The sequence below is a fragment of the Lytechinus variegatus genome, chromosome 10 (assembly GCF_018143015.1).
Source record: "Lytechinus variegatus isolate NC3 chromosome 10, Lvar_3.0, whole genome shotgun sequence".
NCBI lineage: Eukaryota > Metazoa > Echinodermata > Echinoidea > Temnopleuroida > Toxopneustidae > Lytechinus > Lytechinus variegatus.
In genome coordinates, this window is record NC_054749.1 from 5,016,426 (window position 1) to 5,035,677 (window position 19,252).

The 19,252-nt window shown below is 37.0% G+C and overlaps 2 protein-coding genes across 3 annotated transcripts in view; one reads left to right on the forward strand and one right to left on the reverse strand.

The window, feature by feature from the left end:
• The window catches only part of LOC121422341 (lysosomal alpha-glucosidase-like), a 38,159-nt gene extending 28,958 nt beyond the window's left edge, over positions 1-9,201 (reverse strand). For both annotated transcript variants that reach the window (XM_041617321.1, XM_041617320.1), the window contains exons 1-4: positions 8,735-9,201; positions 7,683-7,828; positions 6,683-6,851; positions 1,456-1,552 (exon numbers count right to left, since the gene is read on the reverse strand). In XM_041617321.1, the coding sequence (XP_041473255.1) occupies positions 1,456-1,552; positions 6,683-6,851; positions 7,683-7,828; positions 8,735-9,115 (793 nt within the window). In that variant the 5' untranslated portion in view covers positions 9,116-9,201. The remainder of the gene's footprint in view (positions 1-1,455; positions 1,553-6,682; positions 6,852-7,682; positions 7,829-8,734) is intronic.
• A 2,498-nt stretch (positions 9,202-11,699) lies between these two features.
• Positions 11,700-19,252, forward strand: part of LOC121422338 (DNA-dependent protein kinase catalytic subunit-like) — a 138,228-nt gene continuing 130,675 nt past the window's right edge. Inside the window, exons 1-5 of the mRNA XM_041617316.1 lie at positions 11,700-11,894; positions 13,369-13,445; positions 14,403-14,570; positions 15,323-15,431; positions 18,804-18,916. Coding sequence (XP_041473250.1) covers positions 11,747-11,894; positions 13,369-13,445; positions 14,403-14,570; positions 15,323-15,431; positions 18,804-18,916 — 615 coding nt within the window. The 5' untranslated portion in view covers positions 11,700-11,746. The remainder of the gene's footprint in view (positions 11,895-13,368; positions 13,446-14,402; positions 14,571-15,322; positions 15,432-18,803; positions 18,917-19,252) is intronic.

The window sequence follows — 19,252 nt, forward strand, 5'->3', positions numbered from 1 at the left end:
GTACTTACATATTTATTTCCGACCCAATACATGTAATCATAACATTTCTATATCACAATAATTGCCTCTTGACTGCTTACTGAATACACCGTGTTCTAATACATTTTTCCATTTTATAGTTAGATTTGGATTTCACTCTGTAATGATTATTGAAGTTCTTCCTCCAGTTCAACCCAAGATGCTTAACCTAATTGAACCTCCTATCTATATTGAAAGAGAAGTCTGCTATAAATCAGTTGTCTAAATATATTTCATCAATAAACTGCTCGGCTTTCAGTGTAAATAGGCAGTCTAGCTGTACATACAAGAATGTCATCCCCTCCCCTCCCCCCCCCCACACACTTTGATAAAGAAAAATGACTCCTACCCCCTGTGCTGCCACTGGTAATTGCTGCTAGTAATAATAGTAATCCACTTTTATATAGCGCTTAATCCATCGGAACGACGTGTCTAAGCGCTTTACAGATATATTATTACCCCGGTCATCGGATTCAATCAGTCATTCCCGCACACAATGTGTGCACATCCTCCACTCCCTGGGGAGTATCATGGCATATTTCCCTGCTTACATCATCCTCTTTCTCTTTTGTCAGTACAATTTTACCTGAAAATTTCTCAGAAAAGAAAAATTAACTAAATAAAACCTTTATCTACATGTATTCATGTCAAAATGAAGAGATACCTGTGAAAAATACAAACATGAGACCTTTATATTGCACACGTATTGGAATCAGTAGACTAGCTTAGCCAGGGTAATATAGGAGGGCCTTGAGCACCTACCAAGGTGGATATGCGCAATAAACAAATCTTATATTATCATTATTATTATCATCATTATTATGGCCGTAATAAACCCCATCCCCCATACATGTATCTGATGGGGGTTGCAAGAAACTTGCAATTGATTGCAACTAAATGTGAGGTCGCATTTTCTTTAAGTTTAGAAAGCATAAATTCATTGTTTTATTGATAATTTGGTGCATTTGCCTTTGTTTACAAAGGACATTGTGTAAATTTCCTGTAGAAAATATTATGACACCGATGGATTTCAAGAGTTATGATTGATTGGATCAATTGTAATTCTTTGTAAGACGGGGCCTGATCTATCACATGCAAATTTGCAACCGGTGTGTTGGCTCAGTTGGTAGAGCGTCCGTCTCACAACCGGGAGGTCAGGGGTTCAAACCCCGGCCGCATCATACCAAAAGACGTTAAAAGATGGGAGTTGCTGCTACCCTGTTTGGCGTTCAACAATAAAAGGGATAGAGCCTCGTCGATCTGGCGCTGCTGGGTGGCTGCCGGGCCCATGATCAATTGGGCAAAGCAAATTTTCCGAGTATTTCATTTCATGTCTATTTCGAACAATAAAATATGGATTTTCATTTTCATTTTTAACTAAAAATTTGCAATCAATTGCAAACGATTTCTCGGAACACCCCTCTAAGAACAACTTACCCATAGCATTGCTATTAAGAAGAAAAACCCCATGGGCATCTCCATTTGATTCCAAGTTGATATAGAATGGATGCACTCCATACAGGTTCACATCAGGCTAGTTATATAACAAAAATTAAAAACAAAACTATTTAAATTACATATGATACTTTATATTTCTTATTTCTTTAGCTCTGCATAATGTTACAAATCTTGGTACTTTATTACTATCAGGTGATACGGTTTCCCAAAATTATTTTTTTACAACATATATCTGTAATGCCATCAGTTTTAAACATTGGGATATTAAAAAAAATGGTAGGATTTACATGTTTTGAGATATTTTTTTTCTGGTATTTTTTTAAAAACTGGTATTTAACTTTATTCCTTTGTTTTGGCGATGTTTAATTGAAATTGAAATTGAAAAGGTTTTATTCAAAATCATTGCATGTTGCAGCCAACAGGCTGAATTGTGTACAATTTACAGGTATATACATGTATAAATAGATGATTTAAAAACATCAAAACTTGAAATGATTAAGAAAATATAAGGCAACTTAACAAATGGAGAAATAGAAGACTGAAGGGTGGTGGTGGTGGAAGAATGCTTATTGACAAACATCGCCAATCAAAGTCAAACAATAAAAACATAGCTTTAAGCAAGTAACAAAAGAACTAAAGACAGGAGGGTGTCTGGGGACGAGCGAGCAGTCAAGTTCAATGCACAGCTCCAGCCAGGGAATGCCAATCCCTCAACAACACCATTCAACCTGGGCAATGGAATTGGTTATTCAAATCCATCGCTCAGGCGGAACTTTGGGTCAGCTAACCCCACTGGAGCTATGCATTAATGCATTAATGCATCTCTTACAAAAAAAAAATTCACATTCATAGCACACTCCTCATTCATCCAACAACCATAAGCATGTTAAATCAAACAACTGCACCCACCAACCCAGCAGTCACCCCTCACACCTTGCACTCATTAAGCATACAGATAAAAAAAAAAAGAACCAAGGGGGGGGGTGAGTGGTCGCCCGTCCCAAGAAACCGTCCTGCTCAATCCTGAGAACGATTACTTAAAATTTGAAGAATGACGCAGTTTGTAAAATAACACATCTTCCACCACATGAGAAATCTTAATAAAAATGAGTAAAATATTGGCATAAAAAACATTGTTTCCCTTTAGTTGTTACAATGTGAAATACATGCATTAAAATCATGACTAATAAAAACCTGTAAACCTATTCAATTGTGTTTGAGTTTAAAAAGTTCTAAAAATTGTAAAATTTTCATCTGAAGCTTGTGAGCTAATAATAATAACAAATTAGTATTAGGCGCGATATATTAGCAAAACACAACTTGCACAGTAGATGTTTGTAGACCTATGTATATCAACCGGGTAACTAGCTATATCAAGGAACACAAACTTATTTCAAGTTAGCGTTTAATAAATTTATAAAGTAAGGTAATGGGCTGTTTTGGAAACGTTTGGTTTTACAATGAAACTGACGATATTTAAGTCTTTTCCTCAATGAGTAATCAACATCGTTGTTCATAGGTAGCCAATGGTTACAAAGTGGGCTGTTGGCAAGGGATACAGCAAAGTTCATACACAATTGTTTTCGTCTTTCAGATAAAGATTTTAAAGAACACACTTCTAAAGCATCGGTATAATTAGTGTATTTTTCACCAAGCATAATTTTGCATGCTCTTGACTGAATACGTTCTAAACAGGAAACTTGGTTTTGTGTTAGGTTTCCGTTAAAAACTGGTACTCCATAATCCAAAATTGGCCTAATGTAACCCTTATATACTGTTATTAAATCGCAAAGTGGTAATTTATACGTTTTGAGACAACGAAGCATATAGAGCTTTTTATTACTACGACATAAAAGGTCTGATATATGACTTTCCCATTTCAAGTCAGACTGAACAATTATACCTAGTATGTTAGCTTTTTGCACTGTTCTCAAGCATTCATTTCCAATAAAAATACGATTTTGATCAACAATATTTCTAGAGAAAATTATATGCATGCACTGACATTTAGATGGATTAAGTGTCATATCATTGCTAACATACCACTGGTCGAATTCAGAGAGCACGTTTGGTAATTTGGATGGTTGAAATTGTTTGCGACTTTCAACTAGTGTGAGGTCATCAACATATTTAAAATATGGAACTTGAGATTTTATACATGCATCATTTATCATTATTAGAAAGAGAATAGGCCCAAGTTTTGTACCTTGAGCTACTTATTATTTTTGAACAGTTTCAAATAACTTTCAATTACTTGTAAATATTGTACGTGATTGAATAATAATAAAACACATAATTAAAAAAATGAATAACTGGTAATCATCTTTTAATTATTTTTAACACAAAATTTCTTCAAAATCAGTCAGATGTACAATAAGACATTAAACTCTACCCTCAATGAGTTATCAATATTCATACATCATCTCAACAATATTTAAAAAACACTTTGCAGTGGAAAATTGTGATTATTGTGAAACCACAAGCATCTTAATAATGCAAATTATCTCCTGGTAATGACCAATGCACTCGAATATCAATTGTTATCAAGCGGTCACTTGATCAGCATTAACGGCATTCTTAAATTTTAAAGGTTGCCCAAATCTAAAAATATCTTCATTCTGGCTATTTTTAGTATTTTAGTTGATTCCTCTTGATCCAATTATTCCTCGCAATAGATTTAAGTATGAAAAGGGGCAAGGTCTTAAAATCAATCCTCTGAATATGTACACTGAACTTGAGAATCATTTGAAATTTTATCTCCTGGTAATGACCAATGCCAATTATTGAATCAAATCTTTTTGGACGATGGAGCAAACACGAAGATAAGAAATCAAGATGGGATGTGATAAGAGAACAAAGTTGCATTCATCTGTGTCTTGATTTTATTCCTTGCAATACATGTAGATTTAAGTATGTAAAAGGGCAAGGTCTTGAAATAAATCCTCTGAATTTATACAAATTTACAATGACCTCGAGAATCATTAAATCTTTTATCTCCTGGTAATGACCAATGCAAATGATTGAAACACATAATTTTGGACGATGGAGAAAATACCAAGATAAAGAAATCAAAATGGGATGTGATAAGAGAACAAAGTTGCATTCATCTGTGACCTAATTTATTCCTCGCAACAGATTTAAGTATGAAATGGCAAGGTTTGAAATAAATCCCCCCAAAAATATACAAATTTAGAATGACCTTCAGAATCATCAAATCTTTTATCTCCTGGTAATGACCAATGCCAATTATTGAATCAAATCATTTTGGACGATGGAGCAAACACGAAGATAAGAAATCAAGATGGGATGTGATAAGAGAACAAAGTTGCGTTCATCTGTGTCTTAATTTTATTCCTTGCAATAGATTTAAGTACAAAAAGGGCAAGGTTTGAAATAAATCCCCCGAATTTATACAAATTTACACTGACCTTGAGAATCATTAAATCTTTTATCTCCTGGTAATGACCAATGCCAATTATTGAATCAAATCATTTTGGACGATGGATCAAATACCAAGATAAAGAAATCAAGATGGGATGTGATAAGGGAACAAATTTGCATTCATCTGTGACCTCATTTTAATCTGTTTGTATTGAACTCAAAGTTCACCCATCATCAAACAAGTTGACAATCAGCGTTCCAATTTTAGTTTTATAGAAAAACATGAAGTATCTATTTTTAATCACAATCGTCTACAGAATATTTCATTGTTTTTATCATGTTCTTCACACTTTAAGTAATCAGATTGAACACCATGAAACACATTTGCGCTATTGGCTAGGCTTTTGACTCTTTTTGGCCAAGAGGAGGGGGGGGGTCTCAGATCACCCCTTTCTTCAAAGATCTTGGCTGTGGATGACATGATCATTTAAAAAATCAACATGCCTATCACTGGTGGCATTATCAACAAAATATCATAGTTAAATTTTCAAAAATTATTCCTTTGAATTAGGCCCGTTTTGAAAGTCCATTTTTGATGCACGTGTACACGGCGTGTTTTTCGGTCGTGTACACGTGTACACGTTGTAAACACTGTGAGAGCGAGTTCTGTTTTCATGTCGACACGGACCTGCATCAATATGTCATAAAAAGGGTCTATATAGCCTAAGTCACGGTTTTAAAGCTTACCTGAGAAGTTTGAAGTATCAATCCACAAAAATTGGTGCAAATTAAAAGTTTACTCGGCTTAGCAGCGCATTAAATTAATAAAGAATGCAAAAGAAAATCAGTGCAGGGCCCTAGCTATCGCCGACGCTCGGTGGATGCGCATTTTGTATACTGTACCGTACATGCATGCACAGATCGCTGCAGATAAGTGTAACTGAAGTTATCGATTAATTTTCATTATTATGTTGCCAATTTGAAGAGCGTTTGTTTGTAGGCTTGTGTGCGAGCGTATAACACGTAAGTTGTAGCGATGATCGCTATCGCAATTGGTGATTCTCAAATTGACTCTGAGTGTGATTGAGCAACGCTTTCGAGCTTTTGAGACCGGAGCAGACCCATTTCGTGCCGATTTCATGGTACAAAAACGTGAGTCTCCAGAAAGAATGTGGATTAAATTGGCGATTTTGGAAGTGAACTCACTCTGGATTAATTGAAATATGTTGACATATTAGTAATTAAAACATGTGCAGTGTCTGAGAACTAAGATTTAATGTGAGGCTGTGAGCTTGTTTATGCAGATGCTACCGTGTACACGGTGATGGAATTTAGTACACGTGCACTGACTTGACCGTGCGTGTACACGTGTACACGTGTACCCGAAACGGGTTTTTTGATGTCATTTGTTGTTTGAGAGCTATCCTCCAATGCTTAATGGAAACTGAATCTGCACTTTTATTACAAAAAAAATCAAATAAACAATACCATGATAGTTTTTCAAAAAAAAATACATGTAGATTTATCCTTTCAACTTATATAATAATATAATAATAATGATAAAATGATTGTGAAGGGTAATGGAAGTCTACAAATGAATAGTCTGATATAAAACATCAAAAGCCCATTGCAAAAAGAGGTACAAATAAATACAACTCCAAAAATAGATTGCAACTTGATTACACCCGACAAAAACTCCATATCACTTGCGCTTATTTTGCTTTTGAACAGGCCCCTGGCCCTGCACTGGAAAAATTCAAACAGAATGCAATAAATTATACCTTTTTTTGTACCGGCAGTTATTTGGTTTTAATACATGACTTACGGAGGGAGGTTGGTCTCTGGCCCAGAATGCAAAGCTTTGCCAGTCAGTTGGTAGCGCTAGACTGCTCCGATGCTCACCCAATCCGTAGACGAAGGAAGAGGAGAGAGATGAAGAGATTTGGATGAATTGGTCAGAGTAGATGAAGCCTGGGTTGATGGTGGTGTTAAATCTAAAAACAAATGGAAAAAAAATTATCACTTTTGTGAATATCAAGCCAAGACTGATTCGAAGATTGGTTGGAGGCAAATAACAGATCAGTAGTCAGTTCTTTATAACACTACCGGTATTTACAGATGTCTTATATAAGGTTAGTTGCAACAACATCATCACTGCTCTAGAACATAGAAGGCAGAGCTTCTTGGTAGAAGTGCATGGTCACGTGTAATAACATAGTATAGTCTATGCTTGCAGACCTTTATCAGTTATCACCACACAGATATCTGAAGAGAATTTTGAGCGTAGCACATTTCAAGATTTCTCTGAAAAACATGATTTATTTTATTAAGTAGTGAGTGACCAGAGTAATATCATGGATGATACTACAGCACGAAAAGTAATGATAATGATAATAACAATAATAATAAGAATAATAAATAATAACTACAATGATAATGATAATAATAATAATTATATTAACAATGATAACAATAATAATAATGACAATAATAATACTAATAACAATACTACTCGTAATAATACTCATAATACTAATGATAATAATAAGAATGATAATCATAATGATAATAATAATGGAATAATAACAATAATAATGTGGCTTCAAATTTAATTTGCAACATTATAAAACATCAATTCTAGCTATACAATTTAAGTTTCATACACATTCACATTTTGAGTCTTTTCAGATTATTAGTTCAAAGACCTCTGAAATGCACGTGAAAGCCCCATGTCTTGCAAAATTTTATTACCTGTAGATGCCATAAAATCAAACAGATTCAACAAAAAACAGGAATGATAATAGCCAATTAAAAAAAATACTTACATGACTTCTTGATTTGCCTTCCTGATGACATTAAATCCTGTTTGTCCACTAGATAGCTGGACTTTGTACGTGGGATTAGATGGCAGGGAGGTGAATGGTGGGGTTACAATTGGGACTTCATATCTTGATTGGTTGGGGTCATAGATCTAAGAAAAGGGAAGTCAAAGAAAATAATACTTATGTAACACCAATATCCAGTAGGGGGGTTTTATGCTATAAAGTAAAAGGAAGTCAAAGCAATATTAATATTGTCAGGACAATTCATTTCAGTTGGAGCAAATTCATGTAAATGCAAACTTAACTGCTTATTTAACTTTGCCTTCTTCTTTCAACTTTAATAGCGATTTTGGACACTGACAAAAACAGCCAGTGATCACTTACACATGAATGATTATTTGTATTTTTTCCGCATCCAGCTGATAAGAGACTAGACAGGAATAACCGTCGTTTCTGGGGATTTATCCAACAATTTCTGACATTTTACTGTATGGTGAGTGGAGCCAATGTAGTTCAACCAAAATACAGACTGAAGCTTTTGGTCAAATATTATATAAATTGATAAATGGTGTTGACAGGTTTTTTCAAAAGGATACACTTCACAATAAAGCTCACAAAAATATGCTAACATTGACAGATTTTGGTTAGGAAAGAGCCATATTACTTTTTAATATAAAAACTCATCTTAATTGATTTGCTTTTAAAACATACAGAAAAAAACAGATACAGGAATCTTTTACAACATACTTTTTAAAGGAAAAAAATTAACAAATGAAAAAGAAAGAAAGAAAAAAAAATGGGAAAGGGAAATATGAAATGAATAGTCAGAGAGGAAAGAAAATAATGAGAAAAGACGAACTGAGCGGTAATGCTGGTTCAAATTGAATTTTAAAAATGAAAACTAAAAAGGGAGAAAAGAAAAAGAGAAAGGAAGATAATAATCACACAAAAAATAGAGAAAACTGAGGCTTTATTTGAATCATGCCTGGTGATCACTGAAAGTTTTGAGACTGAACTTTTTTGAAGTACGGTAATAATATTTTACTGAATTTTACCTTCACACGGAGTCTTGTGTCTGTTTCAAAATACACATCCATCTTTAAATTCATGATATCATTTGGATAATAACTCTGAGTGGTTCTTTTCAGATTAGCTGTAAACCCATAGTTGGTCTGCGTTTGTGGCCCGTTGATGTAACCTGGAAAATCAAGGGGGTAATAGCAGTACGGCACATCGAGTTTGACTCCAGCGTTGTTCCGCCAGGACTTCCCGGGAGCCCAGCAACAACCGCGCGCTTCGCATTTCTGCTGCGAAGCACCGAGCTCTGGATAACAATCGAAGCGATGATTATCGTCTACTCTTCCACATTTTTGCCCAAAGGAGGTGGCTATTATGCAGAAAAACAGAAATATATGATGTCGAATGTTAGAAGCCATCTTGGCTTGAGTTTGACAAGGCAGATCTGAGATGTTACTTAGATGCAACTGAGTGAGGGGGTCAATGGCAGGTGCGTCAGCTGTAGCTCGATTGTAGTCACATGACGTATCTTTGTGAAGTCACCTGACTTCAAATTCGTGAGAAACCACACCCCCTCATATTTTACATGATTTATTTTGATTTTATTTTATTTTATTGATTTCCGTTTCACAACGTAAGAATGATAAATATAACATGACAAGGTCGAAAATACTGCAAAACATAATAAAATTATTTGGCAATAAGTCTTTAGTCAGATTGACTTGTGCATGGTTGTGCAAATTGTGCATTTCATTGTGTTTTCATCAAATGGAGATATTTTTAACAAGGAGCAGTCAGGTTCTCTTTATCAAAAGTTGGATCTGATCATCTCATTTGCAAAGGTGACTACATAACTATGCGGCCCCCCGGCCGGCCCGCCCGCCCGGCGCCCCCCCCCCCCAAAAAAAAAATCATTTAGGCAGGCCATGGGGGTATCATCCCCACAAAGAATATTTAGTTCACAAAAGAATATAATGATGATGATGATGATAATAATAATAGGCCTAATAATAATAAAAGTAATAATAATTATAACAAAAATAATGTTGATGGTGATTATTCATGTAATAATAGTGATTGATAATAATAATTACAACAACAACAACAATCATAAATTCACACTTCTAAATTGGTTGTGGACATGAATTATATACAGTCAAACTAAAAATTAGACCAGTAGAATACGGGAGCAATCGATCGTGGGGGGGGGGGGGGCTTGAATAATTGGGGCGATGATTGGGAAATTGTCTCAAAAATTTGGTTTCATCAGTCTCTATTCTCTTTTATGTTGCCTACGCTTAGGGGATAGGCGGCATGATGTATATTAGATCCGGGTATTAGATAGGTAAGATTTATGACATCATATTTTTCTTGTCTGATCGATTTAATCATTTTGAGTTGTCACTTTTACGACACGATGCAATATCTTTCTTTCATTTATTTATTTATTTTTGACAATATGAGCATAGGTGAATGTGATTGGGATAGCTGAAGAAGCCACATTCCTATATTTTGCAGGCGGTGCCAAAAATGGGAAGGGGAAAGGAAACTAGGAGAAAAGTTAAGGATAAAGATAATTAAGGTGAGGATAAGAGGTGAAGGAAAGGGTGTCAATTTTTTTTTAGGTCTTTGGATACGGGCCCACTATGAAACATATATATACATATTTCAGCTTGCAGTTCTTGCATGCTCGCATTGTCTGTTTGATCACGTACATAGGCCTATTGTTCAAGATCATGTTGAAATGGCATGTTTTCTGTTTCAATATTTTGTTTAGTGAGATATATGCACCCAGTTTATGTTTATTGACCTTTGAAGGGTGTAGGCTTAATCTTGGTATATTTGGCAAAATTCCTATTAAAATAAGTTATCTAATAATGTCAGTGATAGATTTTGACACAATTAAAAAAAATCCTTTCCATCTTTCTTTTCTCCTCCCCCCCCGGTCCTCAAAACTTTTGGTCGACCTATTATTAATTTGACAAATAATGATAACCCAAAGCAGTATATCTTTCTCAATTTCTTTCCCCCACCCCACCCATGGCTTAATTTTCATTATCTTTAATTCTCCCCTTTCCCCGTCCCTCTCTTTTTCCTCTCGGTCTTTTTTTTACACTTTCCCTTATCCCCCCCTTTTTTATTTGGGGGGGGGGTTCGCAAACTGGGCAATTGTCACGACGACCGCCCATGATTCACCCCTGATCCTTTGTTTATATTTTAGATTAATAGCTCAAAGATGGCTTAATTTTCATTATCTTTAATTCTCCCCTTTCCCCGGCCCTCTCTTTTTCCTCTCGGTCTTTTTTTTTACACTTTCCCTTATCCCCCCTTTTTTTTTTTTTTTTGGGGGGGGGGTTCGCAAACTGGGCAATTGTCACGACGACCGCCCATGATTCTATCTATCTAATTATCTATCTATCTAATTATCTATCTATCTTTCTATCTATATATCTATCTATCTATCTATCTACTCATCCATCTATCTATCATTCTATTTATCTATCTATCTATCTAATTATCTATCTATCTAATTATCTATCTATCTAATTATCTATCTATCTATCTATCTACTCATCCATCCATCTATCTATCTATCTATCTATCTACTCATCCATCTATCTATCTATTATTCACTTATTTCCTTATTTATTGATTGACTGACTGATTTTTTTATTTATTTATTTATCTATTTACTTATTTATTGACTGATTGATTTATTTCATTTATTTGTTCATTTAATTATTTATTCGTTCATTGATTGATTGATTTATTTGTTTATTCATTTATTTTTTCATTTATTTATTCGTTTGTTTATTCATTCATTCATTCATTCATTCATTCATTCTGACACTGACATTTTGACTTTTTCCCCCACATTGTCACATGGCGCCCCATAGCTGACTCGCTTGGACTTGTCAATCCAAAACCCGCCGCGAAGGCAGGTGCGCTCCAGCAGCGCCCCTAGAGTTACGGGGGCCATTGACTTCCATTCTCGCTCGGACTCAATCCACGATTCGGGTGTTTTCACGCGGTGAACTTTAAATGTGAGAATGGCGGCTGCGGAATTGCAGCGCCATTTAGCTGAACTTCACGAAGTTATTGATTCAGGAAACACGGCACATGGTCCTGAAACTGCCCAGGATTTAGTGGTTGATATTGCTCACTTGTGTCTCAATCAGACCCGCGAAAATGAGCTGGGTGAGTAAACCAGGCCAGGCCGAGCTAGCTGAAAACGACGGAGGCCGAGGCCTACTATTGGGTGACAGACTGACAGATCCGCCTCGGTCATGGCAAGGGGGTCCCCGCTGCGTTTGATGGGGTGGGGGGGGGGGGAGGTATGGGATTGGGCTATCTCCCTCTTCACTGGCAAGCGGCAACAGAATTAAAAAGAAATAATGACTTTAAAAAGTTTAAATTATGGGCTGCCTAATTAATAAAAGTGAAAATGTCAGCGCTGAAACTTAAGTTAACTTAAAAAAGACAAATAGATCTAACCTAGTCTTGAGGACGCAATGATGATGATTTTTTTTAGATATGTCATATGACATGTATATGACATATCTAAAAAAATCATCATCATTGCGTCCTCAAGACTAGATCTAACCCAGGGAGCTCCAGCCCGCGAAGTGGGTCGGAGCCCAGGTCAGGACTTTTCCGTGTAATATTATTAGCCAAAGGGTACTCTCCAAAATGGGTTAGAATGGGGTCACAATTAATAGTACCCCAAATAAAAGGGGGAAAATAAATTATGCACTTAACCTCGATTACAGGTTACAGGTCTATCGTGACACAGAATCCTGACATCGAGGCACAAACTGGACCCTCAAAAAAAGGAAAAGTTCTGTCATGTTCATTCTCTTTCTTTCAAAATTAAAAATAATGGTTGATCAAGAATGAATGCGGCAGAGAGGTCTAACTTTTCCTTTTTTTGAGGGTCCAGTTTTACTGTGTGCCTTGATGTCAGGATTCTTTGTCAGGTATGATAGACCTTCATCTATATGATTGAGATAAGTGTATAATTTATTTTTCCCCCTTTTGCAGTGCTATTGCAACCCCATTCTACCCCATTTTGGAGAGTACCCATGTCTGCCTAATATTACATGGACAAGTCCTGGGTTATGTAGCTTCGCTCTGGCTAGCCTGGAGAGTAAAAGTCATTTACTTAGGCTTACTCTCCATGAAGCCTGGGACGACATGCCATTGCTCTAGCCTCTACACATACCGATGAATCAGGCAACAATATTGTTGCTCCAATATACTTGTTTTCTTAAGGTTTTGAGCCCAAACTTATGTTAATGGGCTAAAATACATTATGAAAGCTTTTGGCACCAAAGAGACACATTTTGTTAATCAAATTAAACAGAAATAATCAAAAATACAAGTAGAGAGGTGTTTACTTACATATACAGTCTGATATTGTCGCGTTCTTGCTGTCTTTTTTATCGTAGCCTAGCGGCATAGACGCGTATAGAGGGTGACAATATGAGCAGTGCCAACTTAGAAAAAAAATACTTGCATTGGTAGATAAATATCTTGAATCGTAAAATACTTCCATCGGCCGCTAAATATCATGAATTGTATTTCATGGCATTTATTTTTTTTTGTAAATCTTAAGACTTGAGACAAATGAAGATTTAAATTAAATATTTTTTTTTTTTGCTAAACTTCTTAGCATTTTGTCGGTCAGAACTGTTCCAGAAGGAGACGGGAATTGTTGTGTTTCTTCAAAAAGCAGTTTCAAAAGATGAGGTAAGACAGACAGTGAGTGGTTTCAAGTCCGTTGTTGGCCTTGGTGTTGGTGTTGAAATTTGGATTGCTTCCCCTGGCTCAATAACTTATTCAGAGTTTGTAAAACTGATCCAGATCACATTATTGCACATCTCAACAACTATTGAGTGACTTTTCGGGACCATCTACATTCTATGTTTGGTGTAATGAAAAATTGACCTAACACCAACACCAAAAGGTCAACACTGAACTTGAACTTTGCATGTGAGTTCTCAGGGGGGGGGGGGTATTCAGATATGTTTTATTGGTATGGTTGTAAATGATTTCTTTGAAATATTGAGCAATGAAACAAGCAAGCACAAAAATAATTGACTTTGTTAAACTCAAAGGTGAGTCAATTTGAAATCACAGAGAAATAATATCACACACACAAATTATGGCAGGGTTTAGCTAGTTATAAGATATAGATATGATTGATATGTACATCTTCTTAGTTTATGAGCAATTATACTTAATGGACATGGAATTTCATCCATTCTCATTTGAAGCATGCTCTCTCAAATTTATAGTATTAAAACAGAAACTTCCTGATAAGTTTATCAGACACATGTATTTGACATTCAGTTTTCAAGGAATTTTACAAATTTTATTGAATAGCTGTAGAGAATGCATTTGTTGTGAGTATAACAGACATATTTATGGAAATGTCATACGAATTATGCCTATCTGCTCAAAAAGTATTTAATGTATTTTAAAAAATACCTTTCGTGTAACTGAATGTTAAGACAATGTTAAAGAAACTATGGAATACTCTAAGTTTTTAAGTGAGATGCTTCGAAATTTGCTGAAATGTCATGTCCATGCCATTGAATTGCTCATATAAATTCATGAAGAGTGACCAAAGCAAATACAGAGGATTGCAGAGAAACTAAAGTCAGTTGAAAGTTCATCATAAACAATGATTGTTGTTTTCTTCAGTATGCTGGAAGCAAGGTCCAGGCCTTGGAGTTTCTCCTGGGCTTTGTGCAGAAGGCCAAGGAACTGGTGGTGGACAATGCCAAGGACATCAAGGATGTATGTATGTCTCTGTATACCAGGGACAAACTAGCCAAGGTCAAGGCCAAGACATTTCCACTCGTTATAGAGGTATGTAATCAAGGTGTCAATCGGGGAAGCGTTCCTCAGCAATTTTCATCTGACAAGTTCAAGTTGTTGGAGCTGACAGCTTTCCTTGGTTGTGATTGGCTGAGAAGCATACTTTCACTATGGTAACTGTCGGATTAAACCCAATACGGGACTAGTCGGATAAAACGTCCGACAAGTCCTTTCATGACAACACTCCCCAGATCACAAGGGAAGCATTTCATGAAGTTCTTAATTTTAATTTGCTCTCAGCCAATCAAATTAAGTGATTTTCGGTGGCTTATAACATCTGTGGGTGAAAGTTCTAGACAAAATTCTTGATGAAATGTTCCCAGCTCAACTATTGAGGGGGGGGGGGTAGTACATATAGGTGGTATCATTGTACAGTTGCAAGGTTTTCTGATGAAAGTTTATATTTATGGAAATTAATATTATAATTGAGTCTGCATTGATGGGGTGTGGAATTCCGGGCCAGCCCCATCCTACATTTCATTTTAACCCCCCCCCCTCCAAAAAATTCCTATTCTCTCACTGATTGTTTTACAAATCAATTTTAGTGAAGATTCTATCATTGAAAGAAAGTTTATAACTTTCCTTCCATGACTTCTTTCCTTAACATGTGAACATACTATCATTTCTCTGGTACTGCCACATGCTTATGCCTATCAATTGTAAGTTGAATTATTTCAGCTGTATCATTTGTCAGTTATGTTTTGAAATTAATTTTGTGTATATTTTTATAATTTTTACAATAGCTGCTGAAGCTGACAAGTGGTACAAGAATGGATGCAGTCATGGGTGTGGAAGGAATGCTCAAGAAATTCTTTGGAGAGCTTGCTCAGCCAAGTAAGCTTTCTCAATCAGGTGTGTATGATAGTGGTACCTATGAATATCTTAATTACCATAATTGGTTTAAAAAAAGACTTGTAAATTTGGACAAAACAAAACTTGATACTATTTACTGTTGATTTGTCCCTTGCTCTTTGTATTAGTTAGATTCTCTTTGACTTTATTAAGACGTTGCTGAGTTGTGCTGCTGAGACTTGTTTTCTAAACCTTGTTGCTAAATCTTTAAGTTGATCCTTGTTGCTGAGCTTTCCTGCATAACTTTTTTTTTGCTGAGCAATGTTGCTTGGTTTTTGTTGTCTGAAATTTGTTGCTAAGTTTTGTTGCTGAGCTTTGTTGTTGAGCATTGTTGCTGAGCTCTGTTGATGGGCTTTGTTACTGAGCTTTCTTGCTTTTGTTGCCAAGCTTGATTGCCTGGATTTCGTTGTTGAGCAGTGTTGGTTGTTGCTGAGCAGTGTTGTAGAGTTTTTTGCTGAGCAGTGTTGCTGGGTTTTGTTGCTGAGTAGTGTTGTAGGGTTTTGTTGCTGAGCAGTGTTGCTGGGTTTTGTTGCTGAGCAATGTTTTAGGGTTTTGTTGCTGAGCAGTGTTGCTGGGTTTTGTTGCTGAGTAGTGTTGTAGGGTTTTGTTGCTGAGTAGTGTTGCTGGGATTTGTTGCTGAGTAGTGTTTTAGGGTTTTGTTGCTGAGCAGTGTTGCTGGGTTTTGTTGCTGAGCAATGTTTTAGGGTTTTGTTGCTGAGCAGTGTTGCTGGGTTTTGTTGCTGAGTAGTGTTGTAGGGTTTTTTTTGCTGAGTAGTGTTGCTGGGTTTTGTTGCTGAGTAGTGTTTTAGGGTTTTGTTGCTGAGTAGTGTTGCTGGGTTTTGTTGCTGAGCAATGTTTTAGGGTTTTGTTGCTGAGTAGTGTTGTAGGGTTTTGTTGCTGAGCAATGTTTTAGGGTTTTGTTGCTGAGTAGTGTTGTAGGGTTTTGTTGCTGAGCAATGTTTTAGGGTTTTGTTGCTGAGTAGTGTTGTAGGGTTTTGTTGCTGAGCAATGTTGCTGGGTTTTGTTGCTGAGCAATGTTGCTGAGCAGTGTTGCTGAGCAGTGTTGCTGGGTTTTGTTGCTGAGCATTGTTGCTGAGCAGTGTTGCTGGGTTTTGTTGCTGAGTAGTGTTGTAGGGTTTTGTTGCTGAGCAGTGTTGCTGGGTTTTGTTGCTGAGTAGTGTTGTAGGGTTTTGTTGCTGAGCAATGTTTTAGGGTTTTGTTGCTGAGCAATGTTTTAGGGTTTTGTTGCTGAGCAGTGTTGCTGGGTTTTGTTGCTGAGTAGTGTTGTAGGGTTTTGTTGCTGAGCAGTGTTGCTGGGTTTTGTTGCTGAGCAGTGTTGCTGGGTTTTGTTGCTGAGTAGTGTTGTAGGGTTTTGTTGCTGAGTAGTGTTGTAGGGTTTTGTTGCTGAGCAGTGTTGTAGGGTTTTGTTACTGAGTAGTGTTGTAGGGTTTTGTTGCTGAGCAGTGTTGCTGGGTTTTGTTGCTGAGCAATGTTTTAGGGTTTTGTTGCTGAGTAGTGTTGTAGGGTTTTGTTGCTGAGCAGTGTTGCTGGGTTTTGTTACTGAGTAGTGCTGTAGGGTTTTGTTGCTGAGCATTGTTGCTGAGCAGTGTTGCTGGGTTTTGTTGCTGAGCAGTGTTGCTGGGTTTTGTTGCTGAGCAGTGTTGCTGGGTTTTGTTGCTGAGTAGTGTTGTAGGGTTTTGTTGCTGAGCATTGTTGCTGAGCAGTGTTGCTGAGCATTGTTGCTGAGCAGTGTTGCTGGGTTTTGTTGCTGAGCAGTGTTGCTGGGTTTTGTTGCTGAGTAGTGTTGTAGGGTTTTGTTGCTGAGCAGTGTTGCTGGGTTTTGTTGCTGAGCAGTGTTGCTGGGTTTTGTTGCTGAGTAGTGTTGTAGGGTTTTGTTGCTGAGCAGTGTTGCTGGGTTTTGTTGCTGAGCAGTGTTTCTGGGTTTTGTTGCTGAGTAGTGTTGTAGGGTTTTGTTGCTGAGCAGTGTTGCTTGGTTTTGTTGCTGAGCAGTGTTTCTGGGTTTTGTTACTGAGTAGTGTTGTAGGGTTTTGTTGCTGAGCAGTGTTGCTGGGTTTTGTTGCTGAGCAGTGTTTCTGGGTTTTGTTACTGAGTAGTGTTGTAGGGTTTTGTTGCTGAGCAGTGTTGTAGGGTTTTGTTGCTGAGCATTGTTGCTGAGCAGTGTTGCTGGGTTTTGTTGCTGAGTAGTGTTGTAGGGTTTTGTTACTGAGTAGTGCTGTAGGGTTTTGTTACTGAGCAGTGTTGCTGGGTTTTGTTGCTGAGCAATGTTGCTGGGTTTTGTTGCTGAGTAGTGTTGTAGGGTTTTGTTGCTGAGCAGTGTTGCTGGGTTTTGTTGCTGAGTAGTGTTGTAGGGTTTTGTTGCTGAGCAATGTTTTAGGGTTTTGTTGCTGAGTAGTGTTGTAGGGTTTTGTTGCTGAGCAGTGTTTCTGGGTTTTGTTACTGAGTAGTGTTGTAGGGTTTTGTTGCTGAGCAGTGTTGCTGGGTTTTGTTGCTGAGCAGTGTTTCTGGGTTTTGTTGCTGAGTAGTGTTGTAGGGTTTTGTTGCTGAGCAGTGTTTCTGGGTTTTGTTGCTGAGCAGTGTTGCTGGGTTTTGTTGCTGAGCAGTGTTTCTGGGTTTTGTTGCTGAGCAGTGTTGTAGGGTTTTGTTGCTGAGCATTGTTGCTGGGTTTTGTTGCTGAGTAGTGTTGTAGGGTTTTGTTGCTGAGCAGTGTTTCTGGGTTTTGTTGCTGAGTAGTGTTGCTGGGTTTTGTTGCTGAGTAGTGTTGCTGGGTTTTGTTGCTGAGTAGTGTTGTAGGGTTTTGTTACTGAGTAGTGCTGTAGGGTTTTGTTGCTGAACAGTGTTGCTGGGTTTTGTTACTGAGTAGTGTTGCTGGGTTTTGTTGCTGAGTAGTGTTGTAGGGTTTTGTTGCTGAGTAGTGTTGCTGGGTTTTGTTGCTGAGCAATGTTTTAGGGTTTTGTTGCTGAGTAGTGTTGTAGGGTTTTGTTACTGAGTAGTGTTGCTGGGTTTTGTTGCTGAGCATTGTTGTAGGGTTTTGTTGCTAAGCAGTGTTGCTGAGCTTTGTTGCTGAGCTTTGTTGCTGAGCTTTATTGCTGAGCTTTGTTGCTGAGCAGTGTTGTTGAACTTTGTTGTAGGCTTTTATTGTTGATCAGTGTTGCTTGGTCTTGTTGATGAGCTGTGTTACTGCACTTTGTTGCTAATCTTAATTTGTGAACTTGTTTGCTAAGTTTCATCAGGCAATGTCACTACAATCCATTATCGTGTAAGAATAGGAAAACATTGTTTTAACACTTTCTGTTTTCTACCAAATCACATCTCTCTGCTGAGCAAACTAATCTGTTTCTTTGTCATTTCCAGTCAAATTTGGCATCTACCAAACCCTTGGTGCCTTTGGAGAGTACTACCCGCAGCTTGTGATGGCCTATTCGGAGAGACTCTTTGGTGTCCTCGTATCTACACTTAAAGAACAGGTAGGGGTTATCCTTGTGTTAACCAATTTCAGGGCAAGAAGAAATTGCCATAGTTATGTAGTATTCAAATGAAAGATGTCCCTTTTTTGTCTTCATGTATCACAGGTATTTGAATATCTTATGTATTACTTTGACATCAATTTCATTTAGAAAGGTTGTTGCAGGTGTTATAGATTCTGTATGGAATGATACATGCATTATACTTACAAGTTATTGAAGTTGATTCTGGAATATCAGTTTACACCTTTTAATATGTGTTTAAGAGTTTTGTCTCAGATATTTACTTCCCTGATATCTTTTAAACATTTTTTTGTCTAATACAATGCATATCACATA